Here is an 18984-nt window from a genome sequence, read left to right as displayed (position 1 = left end):
CACGAGGCGATATTGTGCGCACGAGCTGTAAGCGAGCGCGCAATAAGAAAGCCGATGTGGGTAATGACCAATGTACACGAGTTTCATACGACGTTTTTCAACACACTTGCGAGGAAAAAACAAAACATTTTTTGTTAAAACAGTAAAAGTACAATTTTCAAAATGGTGGCTTACAGTTTTAACATCGAATAATTTCACCAAAGCGTGCGGGGCTTGTAGGCACTTTTTCGCCAGTTCATTGAAGTACAACACGTTTTCCAAGAAAAACTGGGCGTATTTGCTGATTTTCCATTGAATAAAAGTTTCATATGCCGCCAATTATTTTTCACCTGATTTTGATGGAAAAAGGCTATCATTTTCGGCTCTTGCCTCTATTAGTATTTCTGGCAGCGTCAATTTTATGTGTTCTTCATTTTCAATGCTTGAAAATGACATTTTCGTCAATATTATTAACTAAAAACATGCAAAACTATTCAAATATGACATTTATGACAATTACGGAAAATGGCTGGCGCGTTATTTTTTATTACGCACGATTCCAATGCGCGCGTAAAGCAAAGGCGCGAACAAAATCGACAAAAAGCCAATTAAAAAAATTTAAAAAAGCTAATATTTTCGTATTTCTATTCGACGGATGGATATCAAATTGATAAAAAAACTTGTCTTTTTTAGTCATTAATATAATTTACAAGATAATTTAATCTATAAATTATGTTTATTGTGATAAAACCTCTTTGAACTAACATTTGAAACCTAATAGTTTAACCTAGTTGGTTAAAAAAAAGTATTACTCGACCAAATTAAGAAGTCTCCGTTTCCAACCATATTATTAGCAATCAGTTACCTTCTTAACTCAGTCGGATAATGTAATGAAAAAGCACGAGTGCTAATAATATACTGAAAAAGCACGCGTGTTTAACATCTTATACCTTTAAACGAGCAATTCTTGTTTGTGCATATTTCAGGGATCTCGGAAACGGCTCTAACGATTTCGCTGAAATTTGGAATATGGGGGTTTTTGGGGGTAAAAAATCGATCTAGATTAGTCTTATGTTTGGGAAAACGCGTGTTTTCGAGTTTTCATGCGTTTTTTTTTCGACGCAGAATATGGTCGCTAATTTCGTGTTGCCGGCCACTGTCCGTCTGGTCCAGCGGGTTAAGACGCGGACGGCAAGAAACAATCAGTGTTACGGGATCGAATCCCGCCCGGTGACTAACTTTTGTTCAAGTTTATATATTTTTTTAATTTTTATTGTTTTTAGACAAGTTTAAAAAATGTAGTTAATGTTTGAGATAACAATATATACTCCTCAAAAGAAAATAAGGGCCACTGAGTTTTTTGGCTGTAACTTAAAACATACTTACTTATTTTATGTGATATATTTTTTTACAAATAAAAATGGCATTCTTTTTTTTACAATTTAAGTGTATTTCTATCCGAGCTTTGCTCGGTCGCCCAGGTATCTAGGATTATGAGCCAAAAATTGGTGGAATAAAAACGTCGTTTTGAGCAAGTGTATTGAAAACAAATATAAGAACTAGCTACTCTGCTAGCGTTTTACCTAATTTGTTATTTGGGACTATCCTCAACAAATACTACTGAAGATTATACCTAGCCGTGTTTCTTAATATTCACATGACTGTTTACTTTCGTCGCATTCGAAATGAAAAATAGAGTGTTTAACACGGGTGAAAGGCACTATTTCAGTCTCGGACTATTGGCGCTCTTTCTGCGTTGGAGCGCCAATCTACCTCAACAGAAATGGGTGCCTTTCATCCCTTGGTTAACAACAACAGATTATTTACAGTTTTACCTACTCTTATTTAAAAAAGTCAATTTCGAAAATTAAATTTCAATCCCTTTTTAACCCCTTTTATGGGATACATTTTCAGAAACGGTTAAATGGTTTTAATTGGATTCTAATAACACATCTTTGAACAAAGTTCCTCACTCAAAAAACGTTCGATTCCGATACAAAACTTCACTCGACAACTTTCTCTTTTTAACCGCCTTAGAGATCGAATTTTTCAAAATCGCTTATTATGTCTCGTGTACGTTATAAACAGGGGTCGGACAAAAAGTGCGGATGACGTAAAAATGACGTAATCTTGCACACAGGATGATGTTTGAGATTGTATTTAAACTTCCGTGTGACATGTAGAACAAAGTAGTAAACCTAGTAACAAAGTAGTATTAATGAAGTAACAAAATAATCGTTATATTTATATTATATTAATACGACGACCGGTTGGCCTAGTGGGTAGTGACCCTGCCTACGAAGCTGATGGTCCCGGGTTCAAATCCTGGTAAGGGCATTTATTCGTGTGATGAGCATGTATATTTGTTCCTGAGTCATGGGTGTTTTTTATGTATTTAAGTATTATAAATATTTATATATTATATATATCGTTGTCTAAGTACCCTCAACACAAGCCTTATTGAGCTTACTGTGGGACTTAGTCAATTTGTGTAATAATGTCCTATAATATAAAAAAAAAAATTAAGAAAACCCATGGAATTAATAATACATTTATGCATTTTTTTATGAAATTACGGAAGTTTTCATTTTGTAGTTGCACCCAGGGTATGTTTGCTGCAATCATAAAATTTGTAAGGTTCATATTAAATTCACTTTGCCCTTTTTTTTCTACGTTTCCGATGTTTGGTTGTCTCCAAATGTCTTTTAATATTGTTTACCTTCGTTGGTATATCTTGATTACAGCAAGAGCAGTATACGTGTTTGTCACTTACCTCCAAAAACGGAAAATTGACACAATATTCGAGTAAAGATGACATTTTAGAGCGTTTTCTTATACATTAGTAAATGTAAATTTTAGCTAAATATAATCGTGAAGATACAATAGCTAAACAATAACGAAGTCAATTTATTGTTCATCTGATTGACAATGTGTCAGTCAAAAACGTTACTCATTTCAAGTGGCGATATCGTTTAATAAAGAGGTTGATAAATGATAAGTGATAATTGTTTATGAAAATCAAAAATACTATTTGAAATCATCCTATAAGTGGTTTGACGTCATCCGCACTTTTTGTCCGACCCCTGGTTATAAACGTAACCCGATTTGAAAATTTCGACTTCCTAGCTTTTGTAGTTTCGGCTAACTATCTCGTAATCACGTTTGCACTCATACCCATAGAGAAATTAGGTATGTGGGTCTGGGGGTTGGTTGGGCCCCTCCAATTGGTCTGGCTGCTTACAAAATGTTTTGTAATAGTTCCTTGAGTATCATATATGTATAATACGTAATTCACATAACGTTAACTCACATAGGTGAGGAAACAAGGTGGTTAAACAGAGATGATTGTGACCATTTCAAGGCCTGTCGACTTCCTTAGAAAGACACGAAACTTAATAATTGCGTATGTGTGGTCTGATGCTGGAGAAATAGTAACACGTAATTAACATAAAATATTTTGCTACAGCAACATTGGTCCCAATCTGGCTTTGTCTATACAAATTTGGGAACAAAAAATACATTTCGATGCTAGTGCGGAAGTATGTCATTACTTCACGAGTACCGAGATATCTTGGCGAGACTCGGGACGAGTGAAGAATGATATTTCCGCACGTGTATCAAACGACGTTTTTTAATACAGTTGCGAAAAAATAAGAAAAACAACAAGTACTTTTTTATGCATGTTCTATAAGACAGAAACAGTTGTAAATAGGTATAACATATTATAGTATTATTACCTAAGTATCGTTATTTACGATTATTTGTGTATCGTATATTTAAATTGTATGAAAACAATATCGAATGTTGCCTTTGGAAACTTAAAACATTCTTGCAATAAGAAAAAAACGCCTCTGCTTTTACAGGCGTTTCGGCAGCTATTCCGTTCCATTCAGACAACTTATTAAGGACGGTTTTTCAATATTAAACGTGTTATATGGATGGAGAGGTAAGTAATTAAATATGTTTATCTTATATTTATTATTTTTACATTAACAGTAGGTTTTTATGTTGATTACGACTTTTAAAGGAAAGTAACATTAACACTCAGCAATAAGTAGTCATGAATTGGAACAAGTGGAAAAGTAAAAAGCAATAGTTCGCGAAATCCAACTTTCCGCACGCTAAACAGCTACGTAAAGTAGCACTTTTTGAGCAACTGTATTAAAAAAATATTTTTATCAAATATTTTAAATTTAGGTACTTATGTCTCACTACCATATGTACATTACCATTTTTTAAATACATTATTATTAATTTCAGTTTGTCTTTGTCTATGTTCATAAAATCTATGGAGGTCAGAGGCACGTCTACCCTCCATAAGGCCTTGCACTTGGGTCTGGCCGGTTAGAATATAGACAAAAGTCTGCAATGTTAATACTGTCAATAAAGTCATTGTCGCAAAACTATCAAATATCCAGGGGTCGGACAAAAAGTGCGGATGACGTAAAAATGACGTAATCTTGCACACAGGATGATGTTTGAGTTTGTATTTAAACTTCCGTGTGACATGTAGTAACAAAGTAGTATTAATGAAATAACAAAATAATCGTAAATAAATCCATGGAATTAATAATACAGGTGGTAGGGTGATGTAGTGAATAAAATAAATTTCACGAAACTTGTTACCATAAGGTATAATTATTTGAAATTAATTAGAACAAGTCTGTGGGATCCTCAGATAAATAGGTTTAATAGTGAGAACAGTAGGTAAGATTAGTAAAAATAAAAAAAGATAATTTGATGTTATGTTTGCTGCTATCATAAAATATGTAAGGTTCATATTAAATTCACTTTGCCCTTTTTTTTCTAAGTTTCCGACATGTTTGGTTGTCTCCAAATGTCTTTTAATATTGCTTACCTTCGTTGGTATATCTTGATTACAGCAAGAGAAGTATACGTGTTTGTCACGTACCTCCAAAAACGGAAAATTGCCACAATATTCGAGTAAAGATGACATTTTAGAGCGTTTTCTTATACATTAGTAAATATAAATTTTAGCTAAATATAATCGTGAAGATACAATAGCTAAACAAGAACGAAGTCAATTTATTGTTCATCTGATTGACAATGTGTCAGTCAAAAACGTACTTACTCATTTCAAGTGGCGATATCGTTTAATAAAGAGGTTGATAAATGATAAGTGATAATTGTTTATGTAAATCAAAAATACTATTTGAAATCATCCTATAAGTGGTTTGACGTCATCCGCACTTTTTGTACGACCCCTGCTGAAATATCTATCAAAGTTTTCATATAAAATCCACGGACTTATAAGAGTATCCGGATAGGGTACATTCATTATATACATGGGCCAAAAATTGTGTCCACATGAGAAGTCAAGGTGGGCCGTTGCATCTCTTTCTAATTAGGGTGACCATGAGTTATATGTATCTGGAATATTAGGATAACGTGGAATATATAGTTTGCCCAAGATCTTTTCTCATTCATGCATAGTCAGAGAGAATCTTACTGTCTTTTTTCTGTGCTAGTATTATGGCCCTGAAAAAGGGTGGATATAGTTTATTCTCTTCTGTAAAACGCTTCACAAAATCTTACTTAATTTAGTCGTCCTAAAAACTGTTACTGATAGGCGTACCGGACCGCCACCATGATCGATCGTGAGGAAGGTGGTCCGCCGTAACTTCTGTCAAGAACACAGGTATGAGTAAGAGAGAGACAGATATGCTGACAGGACCAGTCTCGGTCCGCTCCGCCCGTTTCTTATAGTTTTTAACCAAGGCGCTTGTCAATGGAGCGTAATAGACATTAGAGAGACACATATTATCTTTTTTTACGATAGTATTATGCTTGTTAGCAATGCCGGATTTAGAGGTCTGGAGGCCTCGGGCAATAAAGGTGTGGAGGCCCCCTGGCCCCAATTTTTTTCCAAATAAAATGGTAAATTTACCGAATTCTCTATTGTGGGGGGCCCCTATTTTGTGGAGGCCCGGGGCAGTAGCCCCGGTTGCCCTCCCCTAAATCTGGCCCTGCTCGTTAGAGCCGAGCATACCGCGAACGCCAAAGTTCGCAAATTGCGAGTATCTTTCTTTGTCACTCTTAACTAGGGATTGCAAACCGGATTGATTTTCAATCCGGCCGGATCCGGCCGGATTTTGGCCATAATCCGGCCGGACCGGATCCGGTTTGGTATAGGGATATTGAAGTTACCTAAATGGCATACTTTTCTAGTTTTTTGCATAATACGTATTCCTAAATCTATAATTTAAGTTAATAAATAACTTCTTAACAATAAAATATAACTTAGTAGTAAACAGTGTGACTCGGTCAATATCACTTTAAAAACAAAATATGAAATCGGTCATTTATTATATTTAACCTTTCACAAGTGCTCAAATTTTCGTTTACAATTGTAAATTTGATTAGTTTCCAAAGCCTGGTAATGGGATGTGGGGTGGGAATTGGAACTTCTTGAAAGGACAAGTTTTCGTAACTGTTGTTTGATTGAATTCTTTGTTACGTTGACATCCATTCCAGTAAGAAAATAAGATATTTTACTATTAACCAAAATGATATTAAATTTGCCCTCATTTTATTTCCGAGAAAGTAGGAGACTATGATTTAAAAAAAATAACTTTTTCTTAATTTACAGATAAAGATAGTTTATTATTCAAGTAGGCATATTATAATGCGCTTATGAAACAGAAAACTATATTGTTCAAATTATAGGGAATGGAGCACGACACGACGATCTCATGCGAAAAATAATAGTGTAGGATTGAAATCCATCGCGGAAAGAGACTCTCTAAGAATAGTTACATGGATCAAATAAAGAATTGGCTAGACGTAGAGTAGCATGTACCAGGAGATGAAGGAAATTGCATAAGATTGGATGAAATTATAAATACAAAGGATTCTCTCGTAAATTTGAATAGAAAATAACCAATATTTTATATATATATATGTATATGTATAAATATCTGAGCAAAATAACTGAAAAAAAAAAACTGAGCAAACTAAATGTTATCATAATATTCATTCACAAATATAACACATATTGATTAGCCCAACTCTAGTCGGTTGAGTACCGCCGACTTAATCCTGCTCATTTGTTTACTTTTAATCTCCTATCACAACATTAACCTTCTCTTTAGAATAAATTACAAATGCCTTCCATAGCATCTCCATTCTTTTATTTTTCCTTCTATAACAGTATTTATGTAATCGTCATATCGTGCCACCAACATGAAAGGCAACTTCTGTTCCCAGTCATCGTCATATATATTTTTATTTAACTAAATTTAAACTTTTTCATTCGTTTTACGCTCTGTTCAACTTCACACCTCTCATCCGTCGCCTTTTCCTTATCTAAAACGCACAGTGCGTGCTGTATTTAGGGGTTTTTTTATTTTACCGGATCCGGTCCGGATCCGGCGATTTTTACCGGATCCGGTGGCTCCTGAAAAGTGCCGGATCCGGCCGGATTACCGGATCCGCCGGACCGGATTGCAATCCCTACTCTTAACTCCTTTATATCTCCATGTATAAATTATTAACTAATATAAACGGGACTTAATCGCGTATTAAGTTTTATGTTTACGTCCGACGTTCCGAGAATGGCGTTATCCCCTTGGTCTCGAAGAAGACTGGCTAAAGTTGACATCAACATCTTCTAGCCGCGCGAGTTTTTCAAGCTACTCGCACTTGGTCTTGTTTATTGACTTGAACATTTTGCGCACTAGGGATGGTTACTCTGTCGACACACAATACTAACGATATCCGATTTTTCGACTGTCGATATTCGTTCTTGCTTACACATACTAATAACTGGGGGCCTACCGCAAAAACCGAAATTCGCAAATTGCGGGGATCTTTGTCTTTTACTCTCACTAAGACGTAATAAGAGTGACAGAGAAAAACGCCTGCAATTGACAAACTTTGATTTTCGCGGTTATAGCCCATTCCATGTGGATGAGATTTGTATTTTCTAATTCCTCCTTCTTCCTCGCGTTGTCCCGGCATTTTGCCACGGCTCATAGGAGCCTGGGGTCCGCTTGACAACTAATCCCAAGATTTGGCGTAGGCACTAGTTTTTACGAAAGCGACTGCCACCTGACCTTCCAACCCAGAGGGTAAACTAGGCCTTGTTGGGATTAGTTCGGTTTCCTCACGATGTTTTCCTTCACCGAAAAGCGACTGGTAAATAACAAATGATATTTCGTACATAAGTTCGGAAAAACTCATTGGTACGAGCCGGGGTTTGAACCCGCGACCTCCGGATAGCAAGTCGCACGCTCTTACCGCTAGGCCAGCAGCGTTGATAGGCCCCAGCGCTGATGAATGTCGAACTCAAAAATGGTCACGATTCTTCATTTGTAGTCTGCCTCTTTCGCACTCATAGTATGTTCAAATGCGTAATGGTATATATATATATATATATATATATATATATATATATATATATAACAGTTAGTAAAACCGTTTCAGTATTAAAATATAATGTATAAACGTAAGTCTGGAATGTTTAAGGACTTTGGATATTAATTATTCTGTAATAGCTATCATTCCACCAATGAAATATAGACATACCTAATTAGATAAACTTACTTAAGTACTTAATAAGAATTGTATAAAATCGTGCCGACATCATGTTTCATCATCGAGGCGGCCCGCTTCCTGATTACGGCGTAAAAGCCATCAATTTGCCGCTCTGCAAACATCACGGAGGCGCTGCAGTGTCACGGCAGCCCGAACAGCACTCTACACGCATCATTATACTGGACGCGCAAGGCACTGTACCTATGTACGCTGCGTATGTCTGACCCATAGGCTACACGTGTAAAAGGATTGGCAGTACGCCTTAAAAAGGGTTACTTTGACTGCATCAGTACAACGCGCGAACCGCCGGGCCAGCATATTACAACGTACAGCCAGCGCCCTACGTTCCCTCTCTATATCAAGGTTGTCACTTAGGTCATCGGTGACCCAGTGCCGTAAATATTTAAATTGCTGTACCTGCTTTAACGGTGCCCCACACAACCTGACAGGTGGTACATCAAGATATGTTTTAGTACCGGCCTTGAAAACCATGAACTCGCTCTTTACTGTGTTATATTTAAGTCCATAGGTCTCCGCGTATGACTCACAGATGTGCAACATTTTCTGCAACGCATTAATTGAAGGGCTGAGCAACACCATCATCATCATCATCATCTCCTAGCCGTTTTCGACCACAGCGACTGCGTTCTACCGCTGAGAGCGTCGCTGGTGCGCTCTCAGGTGACTGATATAGCCAATTTTTGCAGCAAATGTACGACCACACTCGTTGCAAGTCAGCACCCCTCCGACATAATTGTAAAGTATGGCCGCAGGTGGTCTGGCCTTCAGCTCGTCGCGCTTAGCGTCGAGTTCTGTGAGCCGCCTGGCTTCAAACTGACGCACCTGAGTCTGCACAATATGCCTCCAACGTGGACGGTCACTGGCTAGACTCTCCCACTTCGTTGGCTCTATATAAGCTCTCTTCATATGCCGTTTCAACACATCTTTGAACCGCAAGAATTGGCCGCCTTGTTTGCGCTTTCCATCTTGCAGTTCGCAGTAGAAGATGCGTTTCGCGACTCGGTCTTGGGACATGCGGGAGACGTGACCGCACCATCGTAGCTGTCGTCTCATTAGGTAGGCCTCTATTCCAGCGACAACTGATGTTATTTATGCAAACTTCATCCACTGAGCATCCTAAGTTGGTGTTGCTCAGCTCCTCGATGAGTCGGTTCATGTACAGGTTGAACAGTCGGGGCGAGCTTAACACACCCTGCCGCACCCCGCACTCCAACCCATACACTTCCGAGTGCGCTCCTGCCCACTTAACATTGTTTTTCTGCCTGCTATACCAGTACCTAATAATGGAAATGACTTCACTAGGTATGTCAGTCTCTTCTTTCATCTTCTGCCACAGCCTGTTGTAAGATACCAGGTCGAAAGCCCTTTACAGGTCCAGATAACAGGCAAATACAGGAGTCTTTCTAGCTGTGTAATACTGAACAGTCTGCATGAGACTCAGGATGGCACTATCTGTGGATAGACCAGGGCAGAACCCGAATTGAGCATCATGTAACTTTATGTGCCTATCCAAATGTCTGTCAAGCAGCCTGTCCAATATCTTAGCTATAACGTTTGCTAGCGAGATAGGCCTGTAGTTGGATATGTCAGAGGGATCGCCGGTCCTATCTTTTAGAATAGGTACAACAACTGTGAGCATCAGATCATCTGGCAGATAGCAATGACTAAGACACAAATGGAAAAACATAGCCAGGACCCTCGGTAAGTGAACCCCGGCGTACTTCAGATGCTCGATACTGAGGCTATCCTTACCTGGTGACTTTCCTCTTGCCATCTTTTTAATTACGGAAGATACTTCTTTGGCAGAGAAGGTGACACTGTAATCCTCAGGAGAACTATCAGCGTCGGGCTCCTGCACCGGGGCCACTAGGGGCGACTGAACACGAAAATGACCACGAGAATTCGCAATTTCGATAGGCTCATGACAACCGGCTACGCTTACAGGGGTACCCGGCCTCGGAATTAATTTACTTGTAGCTTTCCAGAAACTAGAAAATTTCCCACACGAGTGATGTTGAGCAATTATTTCCATTTTTATTTTTTTGGCTCATTGTTTTGGCAGTATTTTAATTGTAATGTAAATGATCGTATGCGATTTATAATTTTTACATATTGATTTATTTTTCAAACGCGTTATTCAATAAAAATACATGTAAAATATCGCTCACATTCTTTCTAATGCTAAAAAACGAAGTCTGGCATGTATGTATCAAAAGTAAAGAGATGTTTGTCAGCGATGGCTAATAAAACCAGCATATTGTAGTTCCTTAACGATTTTCAGTAGTAAACGTAATAAAATCTAATTAAATTACATAAATCCAATTCCGGAATTTTCGATATTCAGTGGTGGTATTCCAGAATTGTAATATCGGAAAATTGGTCCGAGATTCCGGAATCTCGGATTGCAAGCCCTATTAGGGACAAGCTAGGGAAGAAATAAAAATGAATGAATATTTCACAAGTTCATTGAATAAAAAATAGACAAAATAACTTTAGCCCTCATAGAACTTGGGTAACTGATCTCCAAGGATAACCGACCGCCTCACGCCGGATTCCGTGATGACGCCCAGCCGCACCACGCCGCCGGACGAGCCGTCGCGCAGCATGGCGAGCGCCAGCGTGTTGGTCACGAACTTTACGGCCTCCTCCTCCTTCATGTTGGGCTTGAAGTTGGCGTCCACGTAACCGTACACGTAAGTAGAGCCTGATCCACCGATAGATACAGCTTGTCGTTGCATCATACCACCAATTGGTACACTGTAAATTTGACCTGAAAGGATTAACCAATTTCAGTATTAAATAATAAACATAAAAGTTCCAGGTGAGCGTCAGGATGGCGGGTGGACCTCAGCAAAATTGAACGAAATATTTCTATTATATTGTACCTTCGGTGTACCTCAGTGTACCTTTAATAGAATCCAGTGTACCTCTCCCTAAAACATCGTGACAACGTCATAAGAAAATACTGATGGAATGGTTTCATTTTTCAAAAGAAAATTTTAATTTTATTTGTTTGATAGATATTTTGTATGGATATAGAGGAGGTAAATGGAAATCACAATTGAATTGATCAAGTTACATTTATTTGTACGCATAAATACAATTGCTGCCGAACGCGGAGGCCGATTGTGCCTCTTTGTCGCTCGTTGCGCGCTCTCGCTTGCACTTCAAGCCTTAAATGGAACGCCTCAGAGCGAGGTAACGCCGCATGAGTCATGTTTTTTCGTGCGTGCAGCCGGCTCCATCGAATTATAAGACGTTGTCATGTCAAAAAGGTCCACCCGCCATTCTGACGTCAGGATGGCGGGTGGACCTTTTTTGTTCAATATCTCGTTTTAGGGAGAGGTACACTGATTTCTATTCATAGTTTACAGAGGTACACTGAAGGTACAATATAAATACATCAATTTTGCGTGAAATAATGCAAGATTTCATAGGTCCATCCGCCATCCAGACGTCAGAACGGAGGGTGGACCTTTTATTGATAAATATCTCGTTTTAGGGAGAGGTACAATATGTTTATAAATATTTCGTTCAATTTTGCTGAGGTCCACCCGCCATCCTAACGCTCACAAGTTCAAGTCCGCGGCCTAACCTTAATTCCAAAATGTTAATAGTATTTTTATACAATCGTGATAAAATAAAGAGCTTTCCAGTCGAGTACCGTGTTTAGGCAACGGAGTTTGGTGAGTCGCCTAAGTAAGGTACAAGATTGAAAAGCTTGATTATATTACTATTATACAATACTTTTTAACGAGTCATTTAAAATACGAGTAATCTTTTTTTTTACTATAAAACCTATATAATGAATGAACATTGGTACTATCCCAGAAGACAAAATGTAGTACAAAAGACATAAACGCGCGACCGGCACGCGACGGCGGCGGCACGTGATTAGTCAAGTTTTTTTTATAGTTGACTACAGGGTATTTAAAATATTATTATAAGTATAGTTGAGTTGGGAGCCCATACACGAATAGTATGCAATTATAGTTTGGAATACGAAAACTTAATTAAACCATTACAGTCGACGAGTAGAAAAAGAAAAGTTTCAACAACCACTTCAAAATTATTATAAATAAATAAATATTATTGGGACATTCTTACACCAATTGACTAAGTCCGCGTTACGCCAAGAGACTTGTGTTGTGGGTACTCAGTAGGGCTTGCAATTCGATTATTCGAATATTCGACCTGTTTTCATATTCGAATATGCGGCCGCTCAGTTTTCGAATATTCGAATATTTTTGATTGCTGGAAAAAATCTATTTCATCCGCTATGGTCACAGTTTCTGTGTGTTTTGCCGGGTATTTTTTACAGTGAATGAGGAACGGTAGGTATTCAAATGCGAAGGAAATAATATTTTCATTGTATTCTTCTCGATAGGCTTCGTGAAATTACAGCTAAACCTAACTCGATTTCAACGAAAATAAAATCAAAAATTGTTATTTTTATTGTGCGGCTAATGCTTTTTGTAGGACAGTGGATACAGAGCAACGTTACGTAAGTTTTAAGTTAAAGGGTCATTCTGTTTATTCAGTAGGGTTACTACAAGCTTAACGCGCACCTGCCCGACTAATTTAACCATGCACCTTCAGGTGACGAATAATCAGCCAACTTTTTCCCTTTAATATTCCAATATTATAATAGCCGACCATCAGGAATCAAAACTTGCCAAAACAAATAAAGCTAACAAAAATTCAATATACATAGACACATACAATACATACAATCACGCCTATTTCCCGGAGGGGTAGGCAGAGACCACGGATTTCCACTTGCTACTGTTTAGGGTGTCTAGACCTGGCCTTTCTTCAAGATTTCCCCGATTTGATCAGAGAAAGTCAGCCGAGGTCTACCCCTTCCAGCTCCGTCTTCTACTTTCCATTATACACTCTCTTTATTAGCCTTATTTCACTCATTCTTTCCACGTGTCGAATGGTCTGAGATGGTATCTCAACAAACCTTTTTCAATTCTTGTCACTATATCTTCGTTCAGTCAGCACTTCTCTATCACACTGTTTCTAATTCTATCTTGTAATCTCAAACCACACACACTTCTCAACGCTCTCGTTTCCACTGCATCCACGTGGCTCTGATGCCTCTTTTGCTATACCTAACTTTCGCTACAATACATAAGTGCGGGTACCAACACCCACAGCACAGACAACCGTGCTTTTTGTGACACCATCTGGCTGCTCATAAAAGCGTTAAGTGCCCCATACACACGACATGATTAATTTCCAGCATTTACTCCCTATCAATGTCTTTATCATGCTTACCGGCTCTAGTAAACAAAGTTCCCAGGTGGACAAACTATTTCACTTGTTCCACTCTTTCTTGACCAATAAAAAATTTCACAGTTTGTCATATTTCCCCCCTTTCCAAATACCATTACTTTCGTCTTGCTTACTTTTATTTCATTCCTTTCCTTTCAAAAGACCCATGTATTATAATTACCATCTCCTGCAACTCTTCGCCCGAGGATGCTAGCAATACCAGGTCATCTAAAGAAGACATCTGACAAGTAACCCACTCATTCTCAACCCACATTCATAATTTCTCAAATGATTCAATGCAAACTACTGTCCATGAGTAGATAAAACAGCCACGGTGACGCTACACATCCTTCCCTAACACTCTTTTCGATGCTAAGCCACTCGGTGTACTATCCGTTTACTCTCACACAACCACTGGAAATACTGGAATAGAGCGGAACAAAATACAATTGAATGAAAGGCTTTTTTATAGGCAACTGAGTGACTAAAAATAAATATTAAATTTAAATCGCAAAAATAATACCCTACTACATTTTTTTTCTCTTGCGTGTTTGGATGCTTATATGTAGTCATAATAGTATTCATTCACGCAACGATGCATTTATACAAAAAGTTTTATCTACAAATATTGAATACGTCAAATTTTTGCGTTTCGACTCGTTTTTATAAATGTATACACCGCAGTAGGATGATAAAACTAGTCAATTAAGTGGATTTCTGCAAAATATCATTAGTTTTTGCAATATTTGAAAATAGTTTTTGAATAAGACGATAAAAAAACCGACTCCCGGTCATTTTCTTATTTCTTTAAAATATTCGAATTTTATTCGAATATCTCGTCAGAAAAAGTCGAATATTCGAATACCTGAAAGTTTCGAATATTTGCAATCCCTAGATACGATATTCCATCATGGAATGCCAGTGCCTATCTTCCGGCTTCATCATCAGACATCGAAACCTAATTGTGGTCAAAGTTCATTACAAGACTTTTCTAACAAATCCAAACACAGCTATGATACGATGTTCCATCATGAAGTTCCAATTCATATCTTCCGGCTCCATCATCAGATCAGTTTGACAGTACCATATTATTATATTGTCATCAGAACTATATACTGCTGCCAATTTTTATGAATTTTTAGATGCTACGATCTTTGGAAGATGGTTAAATTAGTTACCTAGTTAAAATGGAATCTAAGTCCATTAGATAGTTACATACAGGTCAACCTAATAAAAGCGTGTGTGGGTGTGTGTGTGGCCATTTTGGAGACCCCGACTTCGGACTTTAATAAGTGTTTCGAAAACTGGTTCGATCGAATGAAAAAGTGTATTACGTATCACGGTGATTACTTTGAAAAACAATAAATACTAATTAACACTTGTAGTGTCTTTAGTTTTACCAAACGACAGAACTTGGTAGCCCTCCAAATGCCACCCAGAATGTTAGTCCAACATAAATAACAAAGATGTAACATATTAGAAATGAAGTTTATTAAGTGAAGATTTACATTACCTCCTTTCCTTTTGTCCCAGCCGGCGACCAAGATCCCAGCAACAAGTGAATCACGATAATTGTAACAAAGTTCACGGAAAATAGATGCTGCTGTTTCCACTAGTGGAGCCTCACCCAGCTCCATCTTATGGAAGTCTGTGGACAAGTAGATTAATGCAAAAGTGGTTATAATGAATTGAGAATGTACAGGCTGCGTTTGAAAAAGCTCCATTTCTGGGTATGAATTTATGGTTTGGATTTATTTAAACCATAGATTCTGACTCTGGTAGACAAAGTTTATAAGTTAGTTGACAACACATATATAGATTAGATTGTGATGTTCTTTAACATATTATTTACAGAAACATATTGTAGCTGTATATATTTAATTCCAAAACTATTGTTTTATCTAGATTTTGTAACAAATATCAACTAGAGCCATTATACATTGTTTGTGGCGAGGGAGAGAATGCTCAGTCATGACGTCTGGCTGTACCTGTATCTATGACAGATGGAGACTGACAACAATCAGAAAAAATAAATAAATAAATAAAAACCGTTTGTTAGTTGTATACCTCGAAATCAAAAAATCCTTGTAGCTTTTCACCTATTCGCGTTTCGCCGTGATAGCGTATTTTGTTGTAGCGTGTAATATCGGTGGTATATTTTGTTACTTGCATATATTTTTAATAGATTTTTACAACAGTAGCAAATTTTGATGTAGCATGTATTATCAATAGCCTATTTAGTTAGTCGCATATATTTCCAATATATTTTTACAACAGTAGCAAATTTTGATGTAGCATGTATTATCAATAGCCTATTTAGTTAGTCGCAAATATTTTTAGTGGCATTTTACCTGAGTCGTATTTTTTTGTAGTGTATTGTATTAATCGTAAAAAAAATGGTTATATCACTGGGATATAATAAAAATACGATCTCTTATTGACCTCATTGTTACAGCCATACACTAACTAGCTTTGCAAAATTGCAAAATTTTGTGGCACAGGTGTAGACCAAAGTCTTTCATTTCTTATTTATTACTTGCCTATACCCGGCCCTTACTAAAAATCTTCCCTCCATGTGGACTTTGAATAAATTGAAAACTGCCCCGCTGACCATTACATATATATCACACTCATAACCAGGAGATAAACTACAAGTGAGTAATGCATTTACAAAACAAAAGAGGTATAGGTAAAAAACTTAAGTAAGTCACCTGTTGTATGTAGTTGTGACATGTTCGAATAGACAATACATGTTTAAAAGACACACACAAACAAAACAAATGTCTATTTGAACACGTCACAACTACATACAACAGGTGACTTACTTAAGTTTTTTACCTATATAGTGCTTAAAGGAAACATCGCAATATGTAATAATGCATTACAAACAAATATCTATAGAGGTGAAAAGTGACTACAGACAGTGAAGAAAGGCAGGAAAGTAAATATACTATGAATTTTTTAGACCATTGTCATTGGCAACCAGATATCATACTACAAGAAAAAAATCTGTTCAGAAATTATGAGATCACGGCGAAACATGAATAGGTGAAAAGCTACAAGGAATTTCTGATTTCAAGGTATAGGTATACAACTAACAAACAAAAAAACTAAAGTCAGAGTTGCAGTCAGAGAAATAAGAAAAACAAAATTGAGATCAACAGGTCACATGTCAAGATCAAAAACAAACAAATGGACACAAAATATAAATAATTGGTGCCCTATATACAGAAAGAGAGGTCATGGACACCCGAAAATGATATGGGAGGATGATTTCCTACCAAAGTGGATAAGAACCGCTCGGAACAGAGAAGACTGGAAAGCTTTAGAGGCCTATGTCGGAAACCCCGACAACTTGACTAGTGACAACTAAGTACAGTGACAAAGTAATATAACAGATTGGATTGGCTGTACTTGATGGTTATGTCTGACATGATTGGGAACAGTGCCCAACCGCCAATGGCCTAAAAACACCCCCAACTTTGTGTGATTGATCTGTTTGTTGAGTGTTGCTGCAGTGATTGTGAGTTAGAATTTATGGATAGTTTATGACAAGAAGGGTGACCAGAAGCCATTATGTGTGGTTAAGTTAGATTTGTAACCCTTCAGAAAATATGGTTTAAAAAAATATTAGTTCAAACAAATGAAACATCGAACAAAACTTCTTATGGTAGGTAACAGCAATTAGTGTTTGTCCTATGAAGTAGAAGTAGTAGCAATGGCACATGGTATTTTGAAAATTGTTTCATTATGTAATTTAAATTTGTCTTGTGTTTATTAATCTTTGTGGTCAAAAACTACCAGATTTAGCAGGGTATTTGCCAACAAGGAAATACTATGCTGCAACTCCAATTTATCTCTTCCTCGTTTTGTTCACCTTCATAATGACCATTCTTCTAGTAATAGTAAACTCTTGCAATGTATGCATAAAGACTTAACAAGTTATCAAAATGTAAGTACTTACTAAGATGGTAAGAAACAATGTCTGCGATGGCTTGAGTGTCGGCCGCGGAGCCAGAGCGGCAGCAGTAGATGTGGTCCGTGATCTTGGTGAGCTTGTCCGTGACTCTGTTGGCGATGTAGGCGCCGGTGGTGGTGCGCGAGTCCGCGCCGATTACGACGCCGCCGTCAAACTCGCAAGCCATGATAGAGGTTCCCGTGCTATGCGGGGCGCTCATCCATTCGGGCATGCTGGGGCCGGCATAAGTATTGATCACCGAAGTCGCCATTCTGCTTAAATCAAATACCTTTAGTCATTCTGTCACGATGGGGTGCTAAAATATTGTAACTTATGATCTAACCGTAACTAAAATCATTAAGATATCACAATTGTACAAGTAGTTATTTTCTATCGAAAACATTTTAATTATAAAACTTACTTTAACTGTGTTCTAAAAATGCTTTTCAAGTATTTTTTTTGAAAGTCACGGCTTCGATGACTTAGTATTTTAGTTCGATGCTTTATGTCAAATTATCAATGTCACACTCGCATAACAATTAATATCGCGTCGCTTCATGAGTCTAGTCTGTGGTCGGATTTTAAAAACGCTTAAGGCTTCTACAAACCTTGCAACAAATGGCACGCGATTTTAGATAATAGGGTTGTTTCCATCTACAAATCTTAGGGCAGAATAGTATCCCATTACATTTATTATAGATTATAAGAACATGTTAAACTACATTTAGTGAACCACTAATGAGCATATTATTGTAAATATTTAATTTAAAATATCTTTTTCTCAAATTTGCTATGAAATGATGACATGACTTACGTCAAATTAGGTCCGGAAATACTACATATCAGGTGCGATGAGTGAAGATGATATGTAAAGGAATTTCATACTGCCTTACACACCTAGGACTGTAAAGCTTCTTTTGTTTTTAACGTCAAATTGTGACACAACGTCTTGGCATTCAACCATCAACTAGCTTCAGTTACCTTGGTACGGTGATTTGTTGTGCATATTCGTTGCTAAGCAACGGCGGTGGGGCATCGCGCTGGCGCGCGGACTTACGCGCGCAAGTTTGTACACCGCTGATACAGTGGCGAGCCGAGTAGGTCGCCACAAAACAAATTGACTACAATGTTTTGTTTTAATTGCAAGTTTGAGAAAAGCACTATACATATCTCGGCGAGAAACGGGGTAG

At 37.5% G+C, this 18984-nt stretch overlaps 1 protein-coding gene across 2 annotated transcripts; it reads right to left on the bottom strand.

The window, feature by feature from the left end:
* Positions 1-11005: 11005 nt before the first annotated feature.
* Positions 11006-18373, bottom strand: LOC133519241 (proteasome subunit beta type-6). 2 transcript variants are annotated; one of them, XM_061853236.1, is made up of 4 exons: positions 18216-18373; positions 17801-18066; positions 15350-15484; positions 11006-11326 (listed from the first exon to the last, which is right to left on the bottom strand). In XM_061853236.1, the coding sequence occupies exons 2-4, from the start codon at positions 18063-18065 to the stop codon at positions 11049-11051; spliced, it is 678 nt and encodes a 225-aa protein (XP_061709220.1). In that variant the 5' UTR covers position 18066; positions 18216-18373; the 3' UTR covers positions 11006-11048. The 2 variants fall into 2 exon arrangements, with proteins under 2 accessions (XP_061709220.1, XP_061709227.1); XM_061853243.1 differs by having other exon boundaries at positions 17801-18069; positions 18216-18331.
* Between the last annotated feature and the right edge of the window lie 611 nt (positions 18374-18984).

The sequence above is a fragment of the Cydia pomonella genome, chromosome 1, assembly GCF_033807575.1.
Source record: "Cydia pomonella isolate Wapato2018A chromosome 1, ilCydPomo1, whole genome shotgun sequence".
Classification (NCBI taxonomy): domain Eukaryota; kingdom Metazoa; phylum Arthropoda; class Insecta; order Lepidoptera; family Tortricidae; genus Cydia; species Cydia pomonella.
The sequence above is the reverse complement of the archived record's forward strand: the minus strand, read 5'-3'. Positions and strand labels throughout refer to the sequence as shown.

What these genes read in the sequence shown, in the direction of transcription:
- LOC133519241 (XM_061853236.1), bottom strand. Translation starts at nt 18,065, where the DNA reads ATGGCGACTTCGGTGATCAATACTTATGCCGGCCCCAGCATGCCCGAA. An exon ending in CATTGTTTCTTACCATCTTA is followed by an intron (nt 15,485 to 17,800) that starts GTAAGTACTTAC and finishes ACTTGTCCACAG; the next exon opens with ACTTCCATAAGATGGAGCTG. An exon ending in CTGGGACAAAAGGAAAGGAG is followed by an intron (nt 11,327 to 15,349) that starts GTAATGTAAATC and finishes TAATCCTTTCAG; the next exon opens with GTCAAATTTACAGTGTACCA.